This window comes from Leptodactylus fuscus, chromosome 10 (genome assembly GCF_031893055.1).
Source record: "Leptodactylus fuscus isolate aLepFus1 chromosome 10, aLepFus1.hap2, whole genome shotgun sequence".
Lineage (NCBI taxonomy): Eukaryota > Metazoa > Chordata > Amphibia > Anura > Leptodactylidae > Leptodactylus > Leptodactylus fuscus.
Genome location: NC_134274.1, coordinates 89,055,372 through 89,073,833, shown reverse-complemented (window position 1 = coordinate 89,073,833; position 18,462 = coordinate 89,055,372). Strand labels below are relative to the sequence as shown.

Genomic DNA, 18,462 nt, shown 5'->3' with positions numbered 1-18,462 from the left:
GGGAAGGTGGGAAGGGACACGAATTTTTGGTGAGTTTGCCACCTGGTATTCGACTCGAATTGGATATCTCGAACAGCCTGATATCCGTTCACACACGTACTGGATGGAACGCTGTTCGCTCATCTCTACTCCCAGAAGATACAACGGCCGCTCCCCCTACAGAAATCTCTGGAGCTGTTGTGACACAGCGCCACCTTTATGTATAGGCGGTGTCTGGTATTGCACTTCAGCATCGTTCACATGAACACAACCCTGGCTCCAACCACTCGGTGGCGCCGCTTCTGGAGAATGGAAAGCCTTTCCCCTCACCCGACAACCCACAGACGACCACAATTCAGTGTCAGTAAATAGGAACCATTTATTGTCGCCTCTCCCGTGTAACAATCAGCAATGTCCATGATGTGTGCACGAGAGCGGGAGGGCCGGACACGGGTCAGCCATGATGACGGTGAGATGTAGCATGATTAGAGTACGGAGGGACGGCGCCCCCTAATACACCGCACAACTAATAAAAACGTCAGTCCTATAATCGAGTGCGCAAATTCCAAATCTGAAGTCAGAATCGTCGTCACACATCAGGAGGTTTCGCTGTGTATAAGTAAGACAGACCGACCTAAGAACACGGACAGCAGTGATTTCATATTAATCGGGGTATGAGAACGGAACGGGAGAACCAAATGTCACACAGTCTCGTATGATCCGGGCCAGGACTGTTCTATGGACTTCAGGCATCTGCGTTGTGTTCGGGAACGGTCCCAGCAGTCGTCCTCCATCGTGTGGGGATTCCAGCGGCCTTGGTCTCTTCTCCATCTTTATAGATCCGCTCTCCATATTTGTCACTTATGGTCCCGCGTTGTCCACACACTACGAGCCTGGTGTCTGCGAATCCTGCAGAGTCTTCAGCTGTTCCCGGGGAAGTTCTGCACCAATCCATCCCACGGTGCAGGGGCTGAGGTTTGTCCTGATGTGGCATCGCAGTAGTTTGCTGATTTCGGGGCTAATAAACCTTGTCCTTCAGATATTAGAAACCATTTCCAACATGATCAAATGGAATTAAAATATTGTCACTAAACCAAATTACCGTGACGTGATGGAAGATGAACTGGAGTGGACGGAGCAGAGTTGTGTTGTACGGATCGGTCGCCATCTCATATTGTGACTCCACCATAAGAGCGATCACATCAATACAGACATCGCTCTGCAGGTCACATGACCAGGCTGAAGTTTTGGTGCCGGTCCAGGTGAGTCCATTGGAATATCCCAATAATAATAATACATTAATATAACTTACACCTATAGACGTGTCAGCAAGTTCATATCAGTAATCAGCTCCTATTAGAACATGTCACATGATTCTCATTGTGGTGCGGTCTTATACATTCATTACATGAGGGGGGTGGTGGGATCAGCTGGGGGGGGTTCTATTCTATTTACATGATTAGGGGGGGAGGGGGTGCGGGCCCCCCGGTTACTGGTCCTTCTTGCTCTCTGTAGGAGGAGTCTCCTCGGCTCCGGCCTCGTCCTGGTTCTTGTAGATCTTCTTGGCTTTCTGGTACAGCTCGTTCAGGTTGAACTCTCGGATGACGTTCTCCTGATACAGAAGGGAAAAGAAAAAGTGATCATCTTATGTGTATAGCTAAGGGTTAATACATACACCCCCCACCTCTAATATCAGAGACCCCCCTATAGATGTGCCATACAGGAGTGTATACAGACCCCGTCACTATACCCCTATAGATGTGCCATACAGGAGTGTATACAGACCCCGTCACTATATCCCTATAGATGTGCCATACAGGAGTGTATACAGACCCCGTCACTATACCCCTATAGATGTGCCATACAGGAGTGTATACAGACCCCGTCACTATATCCCTATAGATGTGCCATACAGGAGTGTGTACAGACCCCGTCACTATACCCCTATAGATGTGCCATACAGGAGTGTATACAGACCCCGTCACTATATCCCTATAGATGTGCCATACAGGAGTGTATACAGACCCCGTCACTATACCCCTATAGATGTGCCATACAGGAGTGTGTACAGACCCCGTCACTATACCCCTATAGATGTGCCATACAGGAGTGTATACAGACCCCGTCACTATATCCCTATAGATGTGCCATACAGGAGTGTATACAGACCCCGTCACTATACCCCTATAGATGTGCCATACAGGAGTGTATACAGACCTGTCACTATACCCCTATAGATGTGCCATACAGGAGTGTATACAGACCCCGTCACTATATCCCTATAGATGTGCCATACAGGAGTGTGTACAGACCTGTCACTATATCCCTATAGATGTGCCATACAGGAGTGTATACAGACCCCGTCACTATACCCCTATAGATGTGCCATACAGGAGTGTGTACAGACCTGTCACTATACCCCTATAGATGTGCCATACAGGAGTGTATACAGACCCCGTCACTATACCCCTATAGATGTGCCATACAGGAGTGTGTACAGACCTGTCACTATACCCCTATAGATGTGCCATACAGGAGTGTATACAGACCCCGTCACTATACCCCTATAGATGTGCCATACAGGAGAGTATACAGACCCCGTCACTATACCCCTATAGATGTGCCATACAGGAGTGTATACAGACCCCGTCACTATATCCCTATAGATGTGCCATACAGGAGTGTATACAGACCCCGTCACTATACCCCTATAGATGTGCCATACAGGAGTGTATACAGACCCCGTCACTATACCCCTATAGATGTGCCATACAGGAGTGTATACAGACCCCGTCACTATACCCCTATAGATGTGCCATACAGGAGTGTATACAGACCCCGTCACTATACCCCTATAGATGTGCCATACAGGAGTGTATACAGACCTGTCACTATACCCCTATAGATGTGCCATACAGGAGTGTATACAGACCCCGTCACTATATCCCTATAGATGTGCCATACAGGAGTGTGTACAGACCTGTCACTATACCCCTATAGATGTGCCATACAGGAGTGTATACAGACCTGTCACTATATCCCTATAGATGTGCCATACAGGAGTGTATACAGACCCCGTCACTATACCCCTATAGATGTGCCATACAGGAGTGTATACAGACCTGTCACTATATCCCTATAGATGTGCCATACAGGAGTGTATACAGACCCCGTCACTATACCCCTATAGATGTGCCATACAGGAGTGTATACAGACCCCGTCACTATACCCCTATAGATGTGCCATACAGGAGAGTATACAGACCCATCACTATACCCCTATAGATGTGCCATACAGGAGTGTATACAGACCCCGTCACTATACCCCTATAGATGTGCCATACAGGAGTGTATACAGACCCCGTCACTATACCCCTATAGATGTGCCATACAGGAGTGTATACAGACCCCATCACTATACCCCTATAGATGTGCCATACAGGAGTGTATACAGACCCCGTCACTATACCCCTATAGATGTGCCATACAGGAGTGTATACAGACCTGTCACTATACCCCTATAGATGTGCCATACAGGAGTGTATACAGACCCCGTCACTATATCCCTATAGATGTGCCATACAGGAGTGTATACAGACCCATCACTATACCCCTATAGATGTGCCATACAGGAGTGTATACAGACCCCGTCACTATACCCCTATAGATGTGCCATACAGGAGTGTATACAGACCTGTCACTATACCCCTATAGATGTGCCATACAGGAGTGTATACAGACCCCGTCACTATATCCCTATAGATGTGCCATACAGGAGTGTATACAGACCCCGTCACTATACCCCTATAGATGTGCCATACAGGAGTGTGTACAGACCTGTCACTATACCCCTATAGATGTGCCATACAGGAGTGTATACAGACCCCGTCACTATACCCCTATAGATGTGCCATACAGGAGAGTATACAGACCCCGTCACTATACCCCTATAGATGTGCCATACAGGAGTGTATACAGACCCCGTCACTATATCCCTATAGATGTGCCATACAGGAGTGTATACAGACCCCGTCACTATACCCCTATAGATGTGCCATACAGGAGTGTATACAGACCCCGTCACTATACCCCTATAGATGTGCCATACAGGAGTGTATACAGACCCCGTCACTATACCCCTATAGATGTGCCATACAGGAGTGTATACAGACCCCGTCACTATACCCCTATAGATGTGCCATACAGGAGTGTATACAGACCTGTCACTATACCCCTATAGATGTGCCATACAGGAGTGTATACAGACCCCGTCACTATATCCCTATAGATGTGCCATACAGGAGTGTGTACAGACCTGTCACTATACCCCTATAGATGTGCCATACAGGAGTGTATACAGACCTGTCACTATATCCCTATAGATGTGCCATACAGGAGTGTATACAGACCCCGTCACTATACCCCTATAGATGTGCCATACAGGAGTGTATACAGACCTGTCACTATATCCCTATAGATGTGCCATACAGGAGTGTATACAGACCCCGTCACTATACCCCTATAGATGTGCCATACAGGAGTGTATACAGACCCCGTCACTATACCCCTATAGATGTGCCATACAGGAGAGTATACAGACCCATCACTATACCCCTATAGATGTGCCATACAGGAGTGTATACAGACCCCGTCACTATACCCCTATAGATGTGCCATACAGGAGTGTATACAGACCCCGTCACTATACCCCTATAGATGTGCCATACAGGAGTGTATACAGACCCCATCACTATACCCCTATAGATGTGCCATACAGGAGTGTATACAGACCCCGTCACTATACCCCTATAGATGTGCCATACAGGAGTGTATACAGACCTGTCACTATACCCCTATAGATGTGCCATACAGGAGTGTATACAGACCCCGTCACTATATCCCTATAGATGTGCCATACAGGAGTGTATACAGACCCATCACTATACCCCTATAGATGTGCCATACAGGAGTGTATACAGACCCCGTCACTATACCCCTATAGATGTGCCATACAGGAGTGTATACAGACCCCGTCACTATATCCCTATAGATGTGCCATACAGGAGTGTATACAGACCTGTCACTATACCCCTATAGATGTGCCATACAGGAGTGTATACAGACCCCGTCACTATACCCCTATAGATGTGCCATACAGGAGAGTATACAGACCCCGTCACTATACCCCTATAGATGTGCCATACAGGAGTGTATACAGACCCCGTCACTATACCCCTATAGATGTGCCATACAGGAGTGTATACAGACCCCGTCACTATATCCCTATAGATGTGCCATACAGGAGTGTATACAGACCTGTCACTATATCCCTATAGATGTGCCATACAGGAGTGTATACAGACCCCGTCACTATACCCCTATAGATGTGCCATACAGGAGTGTATACAGACCCCGTCACTATACCCCTATAGATGTGCCATACAGGAGTGTATACAGACCTGTCACTATATCCCTATAGATGTGCCATACAGGAGTGTATACAGACCTGTCACTATATCCCTATAGATGTGCCATACAGGAGTGTATACAGACCCCGTCACTATATCCCTATAGATGTGCCATACAGGAGTGTATACAGACCCCGTCACTATATCCCTATAGATGTGCCATACAGGAGTGTATACAGACCTGTCACTATATCCCTATAGATGTGCCATACAGGAGTGTATACAGACCCCGTCACTATACCCCTATAGATGTGCCATACAGGAGTGTGTACAGACCCCGTCACTATACCCCTATAGATGTGCCATACAGGAGTGTATACAGACCCCGTCACTATACCCCTATAGATGTGCCATACAGGATCGTGTTCCCACCCTCCCCATTGTAGACCTGACCTCGCAGGAATGTACACGTATATCCCGATCTCTAGTTATGGCGTCCAGTCGCACTCCCTATAAGAGCCGGTGTCGCAGTGCGGGGCTGAGATTAGTAACATATGGCCGTGGTCACACCTATAGAAGATGACATTACCTGAGTGAAGCTCCAGGACACGGCGCGCCCCTTCTTATCCACCTGCGGTCGCCTCAATGTCTCTTTGCCGCCTTCAAACAATATGAGTGTGGGCAGCTGCTTGGAGAGAGGAGAGGTGCTGACGTTGTACCTGCGCGAGGGGAAAGGTGTGAATGGCGGCCGAGACACCACTGAAGGCTGAGAGAGAGGTGGAGACAGCACAAGGAGGACACTCACCTCTTACTGACGTCCGGATAGCGCCCAATGTCCACCTTACCGAACTTCAGCCCCGCACAGTTATATCTACAGAAGAAGAGACCGAGGTCAAGAGACAGATATAGCGAGACAGCCCGGGGGTGAGGAGACCTCATAGACAGATATAGCGAGACAGCCCGGGGGTGAGGAGACCTCATACACAGATATAGCGAGACAGCCCGGAGGTGAGGAGACCTCATAGACAGATATAGCGAGACAGCCCGGAGGTGAGGAGACCTCATAGACAGATATAGCGAGACAGCCCGGGGGTGAGGAGACCTCATAGACAGATATAGCGAGACAGCCCGGGGGTGAGGAGACCTCATAGACAGATATAGTGAGACAGCCCGGGGGTGAGGAGACCTCATAGACAGATATAGCGAGACAGCCCGGGGGTGAGGAGACCTCATAGACAGATATAGCGAGACAGCCCGGGGGTGAGGAGACCTCATAGACAGATATAGCGAGACAGCCCGGGGGTGAGGAGACAGCAAAGCACAGACAGATATAGCGAGACAGCCCGGGGGTGAGGAGACCTCATACACAGATATAGCGAGACAGCCCGGGGGTGAGGAGACCTCATAGACAGATATAGCGAGACAGCCCGGGGGTGAGGAGACCTCATACACAGATATAGCGAGACAGCCCGGGGGTGAGGAGACCTCATAGACAGATATAGCGAGACAGCCCGGAGGTGAGGAGACCTCATACACAGATATAGCGAGACAGCCCGGGGGTGAGGAGACCTCATAGACAGATATAGCGAGACAGCCCGGGGGTGAGGAGACCTCATACACAGATATAGCGAGACAGCCCGGGGGTGAGGAGACCTCAGAGACAGATATAGCGAGACAGCCCGGGGGTGAGGAGACCTCATAGACAGATATAGCGAGACAGCCCGGGGGTGAGGAGACCTCAGAGACAGATATAGCGAGACAGCCCGGGGGTGAGGAGACCTCATACACAGATATAGCGAGACAGCCCGGGGGTGAGGAGACCTCATAGACAGATATAGCGAGACAGCCCGGGGGTGAGGAGACCTCATACACAGATATAGCGAGACAGCCCGGGGGTGAGGAGACCTCAGAGACAGATATAGCGAGACAGCCCGGGGGTGAGGAGACCTCATAGACAGATATAGCGAGACAGCCCGGGGGTGAGGAGACCTCATACACAGATATAGCGAGACAGCCCGGGGGTGAGGAGACCTCAGAGACAGATATAGCGAGACAGCCCGGGGGTGAGGAGACCTCAGAGACAGATATAGCGAGACAGCCCGGGGGTGAGGAGACCTCATAGACAGATATAGCGAGACAGCCCGGGGGTGAGGAGACCTCAGAGACAGATATAGCGAGACAGCCCGGGGGAGAAGAGACCTCATAGACAGATATAGCGAGACAGCCCGGGGGTGAGGAGACCTCATAGACAGATATAGCGAGACAGCCCGGGGGTGAGGAGACCTCATAGACAGATATAGCGAGACAGCCCGGGGGTGAGGAGACCTCATAGACAGATATAGCGAGACAGCCCGGGGGTGAGGAGACCTCATAGACAGATATAGCGAGACAGCCCGGGGGTGAGGAGACCTCATAGACAGATATAGCGAGACAGCCCGGGGGTGAGGAGACCTCATAGACAGATATAGCGAGACAGCCCAGGGGTGAGGAGACCTCATAGACAGATATAGCGAGACAGCCCGGGGGTGAGGAGACCTCATAGACAGATATAGCGAGACAGCCCGGGGGTGAGGAGACCTCAGAGACAGATATAGCGAGACAGCCCGGGGGTGAGGAGACCTCATAGACAGATATAGCGAGACAGCCCGGGGGTGAGGAGACCTCATAGACAGATATAGCGAGACAGCCCGGGGGTGAGGAGACCTCATAGACAGATATAGCGAGACAGCCCGGGGGAGAAGAGACCTCATAGACAGATATAGCGAGACAGCCCGGGGGTGAGGAGACCTCATAGACAGATATAGCGAGACAGCCCGGGGGTGAGGAGACCTCATAGACAGATATAGCGAGACAGCCCGGAGGTGAGGAGACCTCATAGACAGATATAGCGAGACAGCCCGGGGGTGAGGAGACCTCATAGACAGATATAGCGAGACAGCCCGGGGGTGAGGAGACCTCATAGACAGATATAGCGAGACAGCCCGGGGGTGAGGAGACCTCATAGACAGATATAGCGAGACAGCCCGGAGGTGAGGAGACCTCATAGACAGATATAGCGAGACAGCAGAGGGGTGAGGAGACCTCATAGACAGATATAGCGAGACAGCCCGGGGGTGAGGAGACCTCAGAGACAGATATAGCGAGACAGCCCGGGGGTGAGGAGACCTCATACACAGATATAGCGAGACAGCCCGGGGGTGAGGAGACCTCATAGACAGATATAGCGAGACAGCAGAGGGGTGAGGAGACCTCATAGACAGATATAGCGAGACAGCCCGGGGGTGAGGAGACCTCAGAGACAGATATAGCGAGACAGCCCGGGGGAGAAGAGACCTCATAGACAGATATAGCGAGACAGCCCGGAGGTGAGGAGACCTCATAGACAGATATAGCGAGACAGCCCGGGGGAGAAGAGACCTCATAGACAGATATAGCGAGACAGCAGAGGGGTGAGGAGACCTCATAGACAGATATAGCGAGACAGCCCGGGGGTGAGGAGACCTCAGAGACAGATATAGCGAGACAGCCCGGGGGAGAAGAGACCTCATAGACAGATATAGCGAGACAGCCCGGAGGTGAGGAGACCTCATAGACAGATATAGCGAGACAGCCCGGGGGTGAGGAGACCTCATAGACAGATATAGCGAGACAGCCCGGGGGAGAAGAGACCTCATAGACAGATATAGCGAGACAGCCCGGGGGTGAGGAGACCTCATAGACAGATATAGCGAGACAGCAGAGGGGTGAGGAGACCTCATACACAGATATAGCGAGACAGCCCGGGGGTGAGGAGACCTCATAGACAGATATAGCGAGACAGCCCGGGGGTGAGGAGACCTCATAGACAGATATAGCGAGACAGCCCGGAGGTGAAGAGACAGCGAAACAGACAGATATAGCGAGACAGCCCGGGGGTGAGGAGACCTCATAGACAGATATAGCGAGACAGCCCGGAGGTGAGGAGACCTCATAGACAGATATAGCGAGACAGCCCGGGGGTGAGGAGACCTCATAGACAGATATAGCGAGACAGCCCGGGGGAGAAGAGACCTCATAGACAGATATAGCGAGACAGCCCGGGGGTGAGGAGACCTCATAGACAGATATAGCGAGACAGCCCGGGGGTGAGGAGACCTCATAGACAGATATAGCGAGACAGCCCGGGGGTGAGGAGACCTCATAGACAGATATAGCGAGACAGCAGAGGGGTGAGGAGACCTCATAGACAGATATAGCGAGACAGCCCAGGGGAGAAGAGACCTCATAGACAGATATAGCGAGACAGCCCGGGGGTGAGGAGACCTCATAGACAGATATAGCGAGACAGCCCGGAGGTGAGGAGACAGTGAAACAGACAGATATAGCGAGACAGCCCGGGGGTGAGGAGACCTCATAGACAGATATAGCGAGACAGCCCGGGGGTGAGGAGACCTCATAGACAGATATAGCGAGACAGCCCAGGGGTGAGGAGACCTCATAGACAGATATAGCGAGACAGCCCGGGGAGAAGAGACCTCATAGACAGATATAGCGAGACAGCCCGGGGGAGAAGAGACCTCATAGACAGATATAGCGAGACAGCCCGGGGGAGAAGAGACCTCATAGACAGATATAGCGAGACAGCCCGGGGGTGAGGAGACCTCATAGACAGATATAGCGAGACAGCCCGGGGGTGAGGAGACCTCATAGACAGATATAGCGAGACAGCCCGGGGGTGAGGAGACCTCATAGACAGATATAGCGAGACAGCCCGGAGGTGAGGAGACAGCGAAACAGACAGATATAGCGAGACAGCCCGGGGGTGAGGAGACCTCATAGACAGATATAGCGAGACAGCCCAGGGGAGAAGAGACCTCATAGACAGATATAGCGAGACAGCCCGGGGGAGAAGAGACCTCATAGACAGATATAGCGAGACAGCAGAGGGGTGAGGAGACCTCATAGACAGATATAGCGAGACAGCCCGGGGGTGAGGAGACCTCATAGACAGATATAGCGAGACAGCCCGGGGGTGAGGAGACCTCATAGACAGATATAGCGAGACAGCCCGGGGGTGAGGAGACCTCATAGACAGATATAGCGAGACAGCAGAGGGGTGAGGAGACCTCATAGACAGATATAGCGAGACAGCCCGGGGGTGAAGAGACCTCATAGACAGATATAGCGAGACAGCAGAGGGGTGAGGAGACCTCATAGACAGATATAGCGAGACAGCCCGGAGGTGAGGAGACCTCATAGACAGATATAGCGAGACAGCCCGGGGGTGAGGAGACCTCATAGACAGATATAGCGAGACAGCCCGGAGGTGAGGAGACCTCATACACAGATATAGCGAGACAGCAGAGGGGTGAGGAGACCTCATAGACAGATATAGCGAGACAGCCCGGGGGTGAAGAGACCTCATAGACAGATATAGCGAGACAGCCCGGGGGTGAGGAGACCTCATAGACAGATATAGCGAGACAGCCCGGGGGTGAGGAGACCTCATAGACAGATATAGCGAGACAGCCCGGAGGTGAGGAGACCTCATAGACAGATATAGCGAGACAGCCCGGGGGTGAGGAGACCTCATACACAGATATAGCGAGACAGCCCGGAGGTGAGGAGACCTCATAGACAGATATAGCGAGACAGCCCGGGGGTGAGGAGACCTCATAGACAGATATAGCGAGACAGCCCGGGGGTGAGGAGACCTCATAGACAGATATAGCGAGACAGCCCGGAGGTGAGGAGACCTCATACACAGATATAGCGAGACAGCCCGGGGGTGAGGAGACCTCATAGACAGATATAGCGAGACAGCCCGGGGGTGAGGAGACCTCATAGACAGATATAGCGAGACAGCCCGGGGGTGAGGAGACCTCATAGACAGATATAGCGAGACAGCCCGGGGGTGAGGAGACCTCATAGACAGATATAGCGAGACAGCCCGGGGGAGAGGAGACCTCATAGACAGATATAGCGAGACAGCCCAGGGGAGAAGAGACCTCATAGACAGATATAGCGAGACAGCCCGGGGGTGAGGAGACCTCATAGACAGATATAGCGAGACAGCCCGGGGGAGAAGAGACCTCATAGACAGATATAGCGAGACAGCCCGGGGGAGAAGAGACCTCATAGACAGATATAGCGAGACAGCCCGGGGGAGAAGAGACCTCATAGACAGATATAGCGAGACAGCCCGGGGGAGAAGAGACCTCATAGACAGATATAGCGAGACAGCCCGGGGGAGAAGAGACCTCATAGACAGATATAGCGAGACAGCCCGGGGGAGAAGAGACCTCATAGACAGATATAGCGAGACAGCCCGGGGGTGAGGAGACCTCATAGACAGATATAGCCAGACAGCATAGGGGTGAGGAGACCTCATAGACAGATATAGCGAGACAGCCCGGGGGTGAGGAGACCTCATAGACAGATATAGCGAGACAGCCCGGGGGAGAAGAGACCTCATAGACAGATATAGCGAGACAGCCCGGGGGAGAAGAGACCTCATAGACAGATATAGCGAGACAGCCCGGAGGTGAAGAGACAGCGAAACAGACAGATATAGCGAGACAGCCCGGGGGAGAAGAGACCTCATAGACAGATATAGCGAGACAGCCCGGGGGTGAGGAGACCTCATAGACAGATATAGCGAGACAGCCCGGGGGAGAAGAGACCTCATAGACAGATATAGCGAGACAGCCCAGGGGTGAGGAGACCTCATAGACAGATATAGCGAGACAGCCCGGGGGTGAGGAGACCTCATAGACAGATATAGCGAGACAGCCCGGGGGTGAGGAGACCTCATAGACAGATATAGCGAGACAGCCCAGGGGTGAGGAGACCTCATAGACAGATATAGCGAGACAGCCCGGGGGAGAAGAGACCTCATAGACAGATATAGCGAGACAGCCCAGGGGTGAGGAGACCTCATAGACAGATATAGCGAGACAGCCCGGGGGTGAGGAGACCTCATAGACAGATATAGCGAGACAGCCCGGGGGTGAGGAGACCTCATAGACAGATATAGCGAGACAGCCCGGGGGTGAGGAGACCTCATAGACAGATATAGCGAGACAGCCCAGGGGTGAGGAGACCTCATAGACAGATATAGCGAGACAGCCCGGGGGTGAGGAGACCTCATAGACAGATATAGCGAGACAGCCCGGGGGTGAGGAGACCTCATAGACAGATATAGCGAGACAGCCCGGGGGTGAGGAGACCTCAGAGATGTGACTTCGGCAGGAGTGTGACTCACTTCAGAGACAGCTCGGCATAAATGGGGGCAAACGACTGACACTCAGACGACCAGTTTGCGAAGTATTCCACGATCCAGGTGACGCGCCGATCAGACTGAAGCTCCTCCTACAGGGAAACAAGCAGGAGGTTAGTGTGATGGCGCCGACCTCCACAAGGGGCAGTACAAGCATCTGCAGCGGGTACTTGTCTGGTCACATGGCCGCAGCAGCAGTTTGTGCTCCAGAGCTGCTCTTCCCATCCTGAGGGCCCTGCGATGGGCGGGGCATAGAGGTGGTCATGTGACATCAGGTGATTCTACTATCTCAGGTCACTGTAGAGATCGGAACCCCCACCAAATGATAAGAGGAGCAGAGACGTCCACAGACAAGGGGCCGCAGCTAAGAGGAAGCTTCTATCTCTGCCCAAGTGCTTTAGTCACATCAGTACAGGTCAGTACTTCTCTATGATGTCCTGCATGATCCCGCCGCCGCCGCCGCTGGGTCACAGCTCTGGAGTAGAATGGCTCCCCCATGTGGTCTATGACAGACACAGCAGCAAGTCTCCAGCTCAGAGACAACTGAACCCTCACGCTGACCCCAGACCTACCTCGATGGTTTTGTCACTGAAGTACTTGATATGTTCCGGGCCCAGGTAGAGCGGCGGCTTACACGTCATGAGGAAGACTGGGGGAGGGGAACACAGGAAGACGTCTTAGAGACAGCCGCTCACACATTACAGGGGCGGCCCGGACAGAGAAGACTTACCCAGGCACAGGGTCATGTACAGAAGGCCCATGCGCACGTCCAGGCGGAAGAACAGGATGATATTGGCCACTTTACTGAACATGAAGATGTTCCCGATGTGTTGTTCAATGGTGACTGAAATACAAGGGTTAATACGGTTAGAAGGCAGCGCCCCCTCCGGGCGCCATGTCCTCGTATGCGGATGGGGGTCCCAAACTGACCACTAATATGGAGCAGAGAGAAGATGCAAGAGCGTCCCCTGCACTGGAGGACCCAGCGCGCCCATTGTATATCAATGTCAAATGTGCAATACTTATGTTCTCCTGTGGGGGAGCTGCAGGGAAACGGATCACTAATATGGAGCAGAGAGAAGATGCAAGAGCGTCCCCTGCACTGGAGGACCCAGCGCGCCCATTGTATATCAATGTCAAATGTGCAATACTTATCTTCTCCTGTGGGGGAGCTGCAGGGAAACGGATCACTAATATGGAGCAGAGAGAAGATGCAAGAGCGTCCCCTGCACTGGAGGACCCAGCGCGCCCATTGGATTTCAATGCCAAATGTGCAATCCTTATCTTCTCCTGTGGGGGAGCTGCAGGGAAACGGATCACTAATCCCAAGTCATTAATCCCAAATGGGAGCCCTTTACTAAAACGTTATTGTGCAAATAAATCGGATTTAAGTTGGAAAGTTGTAGACGCAAAACAGAAACCCGATCCGCTAAAAAAGAGGTTCCCTGCAGACCCCAAAGACTAGAGCGGGGGCCACAGGATTCCTGTCCTAAAAAAGCAGAAAGTCCTGCATCAAATGGAATGGGGAACTGAGAGCGGGCGTAGGTGTGACCCCGACCTTATAAACAAGAACCTGATGTAGATAAGACGGGTCAAGAACAAAAAGGGACAAAGAAGGTAAATAGAAGAGAAGAACGGGGGAGGGGGAGGGCTCGCCCGGCCGGGGGAACAGGCTGGGCGACAAACATGGGGAGGGGGGGGGGGGATGAACTGGACGGACAGGACGGAGCACAGGGTTTTTTTATTTCTTATATTGCCCATAGTAGCCAAAAAAAAACCCAGATGAGGTCGGGGGCGGGCGGAGATATTTGGGGAGCAGACAACAGGGCATAAAGCAGATGATAACTGAGAGGGAGCGAGTGAGACCCCCAGAGGGCCGAGGAGGCGAGCGCAGATCTGCCATCCCAGACATCCCCTTTAAGGGGTTACATCGTGCCGGTGCCGCAGGACTCTAGATTTAGGACTTACTGCTCCGTCTGTTCTTCATCATCACGATGGCGCTGAGGAACATCAAGATCTCCACTTCTCTCTGAGGAGGAAAGAAAAAGAGAGCCCTGAAGATAAAGCGGCCGGGGGTCCCCCTAAGGCCATATAGTCTCTATACAGGACAGTGGATCATCGGGGGTCCCCCTAAGGCCATATAGTCTCCCTATAGGACAGTGGATCATCGGGGGTCCCCCTAAGGCCATATAGTCTCCCTATAGGACAGTGGATCATCGGGGGTCCCCTACAGGCCATATAGTCTCTATACAGGACAGTGGATCATCGGGGGTCCCCCTAAGGCCATATAGTCTCTATACAGGACAGTGGATCATCGGGGGTCCCCCTAAGGCCATATAGTCTCCCTATAGGACAGTGGATCATCGGGGGTCCCCCTAAGGCCATATAGTCTCCCTATAGGACAGTGGATCATCGGGGGTCCCCTACAGGCCATATAGTCTCTATACAGGACAGTGGATCATCGGGGGTCCCCCTAAGGCCATATAGTCTCTATACAGGACAGTGGATCATCGGGGGTCCCCCTAAGGCCATATAGTCTCCCTATAGGACAGTGGATCATCGGGGGTCCCCCTAAGGCCATATAGTCTCCCTATAGGACAGTGGATCATCGGGGTCCCCTACAGGCCATATAGTCTCTATACAGGACAGTGGATCATCGGGGGTCCCCCTAAGGCCATATAGTCTCCCTATAGGACAGTGGATCATCGGGGGTCCCCCTAAGGCCATATAGTCTCCATATAGGACAGTGGACCATCGGGGGTCCCCTACAGGCCATATAGTCTCCATATAGGACAGTGGATCATCGGGGGTCCCCTACAGGCCATATAGTCTCCATATAGGACAGAGGACCATCGGGGGCCCCCTAAGGCCATATAGTCTCTATACAGGACAGTGGATCATCGGGGGCCCCCTACAGGCCATATAGTCTCCATATAGGATGGTGGATAATAAGGGCCGATCATCGGGCCCCCCTAAGGCCTCCTCGTGTTCACGTGACCGGGGCCTCATTTGATCCCAGGCACAGAAGGCCGATAGAAGTGACTGGAGCGTTGGTCACTACATCACAAGGAGGCCTTATTAGGGGCACCCTCATTCCCGTCCTCCTGATAACTGGGGGACCCGGTGGCCGCACACTTAGCCCTCGTCCTGTGCATAGACGTTACATTCCCATAACCAGACAATCCCTTTAAGCAAAGGCTAAGCAATGTGTAAAGGAGTCGTCCAGGATACAAAGCCATACACTGTACAATCAGTGGGGACCCCAACCAATCAGCAGGCGGCACAGCGACCTCTGTACAAGTGTGGCCATGCCTGATACTGCAGCACAGGTGGCAGGACAATACCGGGGTGTAGAAGCCTAAGCTCATACTATAAGACCTCAGCAATACAATACCCCCCCCCCCCCCCCCCATTACTCTGAGCCCTCCCTATAACAATGGTCTTCTACAGATTCTATCACATGACAACTTTAGCATGCTGCAGCATAAAGTTATCAGAGGGCGCCGCACTCATTATAGCACAATCAGCAGGGAATACTCATTACTGGGTACGTGGGGCACACACACATGGATGGGCCGGGAGCCCGAGGCCAGGATCTAGGAGCCAGGGTCTAGAGTAGCGGCCTGGGGCCAGGGCCTAGACTAGGAGCCCAGGGCAAGGATCTAGGGGCCCAGGGCAAGGATCTAGGGTCTAGACTAGGGGCCCGAGGCCAGGATCTAGGAGCCAGGGTCTAGAGTAGCGGCCTGGGGCCAGGGCCTAGACTAGGAGCCCAGGGCCAGGATCTAGGGGTCCAGGACAAGGATCTAGGGGTCTAGGGCAAGGATCTAGGGTCTAGACTAGGGGCCCGAGGCCAGGATCTAGGAGCCAGGGTCTAGAGTAGCGGCCTGGGGCCAGGGCCTAGACTAGGAGCCCAGGGCCAGGATCTAGGGGCCCAGGGCCAGGATCTAGGGGTCCAGGGCCAGGATCTAGGGTCTAGACGAGGGGCCCGAGGCCAGGATCTAGGGGCCAGGAGCCCAGCACACCACAGCAGCCTCCTCCCGCCCCGGCGTCCTTGAGCACCCGCAGGATCCTCACCCAGTCAAAGTCACAGGGGTTCCCGTCCTCCCGCTGGGTCGGCAGCGCGGTGCACACAGGCGGCAGCTTCCTGATCATGAGGAAGGACAAGGAGAGCAGCGCGGAGAGCAGGTAATAGGGCTGGGACACCCATCGCCAGAGCCCGGGGGCCGCGTAGACCAGGGCGAGCAGCGGAGCGATCACCGCCATCCTGCCAGGACACAATCACCACACTGAGCAGCCCGGAGCAGCAGAAACCAGAGCCAGGAGGCTGCTGACCAATCACAGCACGGCGTAAACCGATAGCCAATCAGCAGCAGAATAGCGCCATAACAAGCCTATACGTCACAGCCCTCCGACCAATCAGAAGCGGCGATACAGCCAGTGCCTGTAAATAGGAGCTGGCGGAGTCTCAGAATGGAGCTGTGCGCGGGGATTGGCTGCGAGAGGAGAAGGGCCCGCCTACCGGATATGGCGGAGAGCTCAGCAGAAGCAGGGGGCGGGGCGTAGTATAATGTTCTGATTGGTCAGCGCTGGGAAAGAGGCCGCATTTGATTGGCCGGACCATCGTGCAAGATGATGGAGGGCTTCTCCGGTCTGTTCGTTCCTTCAGAGCCGCCGCCATCACTTCCCTCTGGCCCGGGGGTACCGGCGGTTGTCCCTGGGGGTGGCGTTGGGTTCGGGGCAGGGAAACCTCACCCCGTCTCTGGGGCAGCCAACTCCTCTGTCCCCGGCCCTCCCCTGCCGCCCCCTCCGTCGCTGTCGGCAGTCCCTGCCGGGGAAGATGGAGCCCGGCGGGCGGCGGGACCCTTCTATCTCCTCAGAGAGCTGCCAGGTGGGTGGTGAGTGACTGATGATGTCATCGGTGATCTGGGGGGCAGTTTAGGGTTGGGGGAGGGGGGCACAAGCCCTGAGGTGTCTGTATCTGCAGGGGAGGGGCCAGGTGTGCAGCGGTATCTGCAGGGGAGGGGCCAGGTGTGCAGCGGTATCTGCAGGGGAGGGGCCAGGTGTGCAGCGGTATCTGCAGGGGAGGGGCCAGGTGTGCTGCGGTATCTGCAGGGGAGGGGCCAGGTGTGCTGCGGTATCTGCAGGGGAGGGGCCAGGTGTGCAGCGGTATCTGCAGGGGAGGGGCCAGGTGTGCAGCGGTATCTGCAGGGGAGGGGCCAGGTGTGCAGCGGTATCTGCAGGGGAGGGGCCAGGTGTGCAGCGGTATCTGCAGGGGAGGGGCCAGGTGTGCAGCGGTATCTGCAGGGGAGGGGCCAGGTGTGCAGCGGTATCTGCAGGGGAGGGGCCAGGTGTGCTGCGGTATCTGCAGGGGAGGGGCCAGGTGTGCTGCGGTATCTGCAGGGGAGGGGCCAGGTGTGCAGCGGTATCTGCAGGGGAGGGGCCAGGTGTGCTGCGGTATCTGCAGGGGAGGGGCCAGGTGTGCTGCGGTATCTGCAGGGGAGGGGCCAGGTGTGCAGCGGTATCTGCAGGGGAGGGGCCAGGTGTGCAGCGGTATCTGCAGGGGAGGGGCCAGGTGTGCAGCGGTATCTGCAGGGGAGGGGCCAGGTGTGCAGCGGTATCTGCAGGGGAGGGGCCAGGTGTGCAGCGGTATCTGCAGGGGAGGGGCCAGGTGTGCAGCGGTATCTGCGGGGGAGGGGCCAGGTGTGCAGCGGTATCTGCAGGGGAGGGGCCAGGTGTGCAGCGGTATCTGCAGGGGAGGGGCCAGGTGTGCAGCGGTATCTGCAGGGGAGGGGCCAGGTGTGCAGCGGTATCTGCAGG

General features: G+C 54.0%; 1 protein-coding gene across 1 annotated transcript; it reads right to left on the bottom strand.

The window, feature by feature from the left end:
• Window positions 1-340: 340 nt before the first annotated feature.
• TMX2 (thioredoxin related transmembrane protein 2) lies at window positions 341-16,967 on the bottom strand. The gene is made up of 8 exons (XM_075288036.1): window positions 16,720-16,967; window positions 14,614-14,674; window positions 13,376-13,489; window positions 13,218-13,294; window positions 12,631-12,737; window positions 6,193-6,258; window positions 5,977-6,106; window positions 341-1,591 (listed from the first exon to the last, which is right to left on the bottom strand). Exons 1-8 carry the CDS (start codon window positions 16,906-16,908, stop codon window positions 1,469-1,471), a joined length of 867 nt encoding a protein of 288 aa, XP_075144137.1. The 5' UTR covers window positions 16,909-16,967; the 3' UTR covers window positions 341-1,468.
• Between the last annotated feature and the right edge of the window lie 1,495 nt (window positions 16,968-18,462).

What these genes read in the sequence shown, in the direction of transcription:
- TMX2 (XM_075288036.1), bottom strand. Translation starts at nt 16,908, where the DNA reads ATGGCGGTGATCGCTCCGCTGCTCGCCCTGGTCTACGCGGCCCCCGGG. An exon ending in ACCCCTGTGACTTTGACTGG is followed by an intron (nt 14,675 to 16,719) that starts GTGAGGATCCTG and finishes TTTCCTCCTCAG; the next exon opens with AGAGAAGTGGAGATCTTGAT. An exon ending in TATCCGGACGTCAGTAAGAG is followed by an intron (nt 6,107 to 6,192) that starts GTGAGTGTCCTC and finishes CCCCTCGCGCAG; the next exon opens with GTACAACGTCAGCACCTCTC.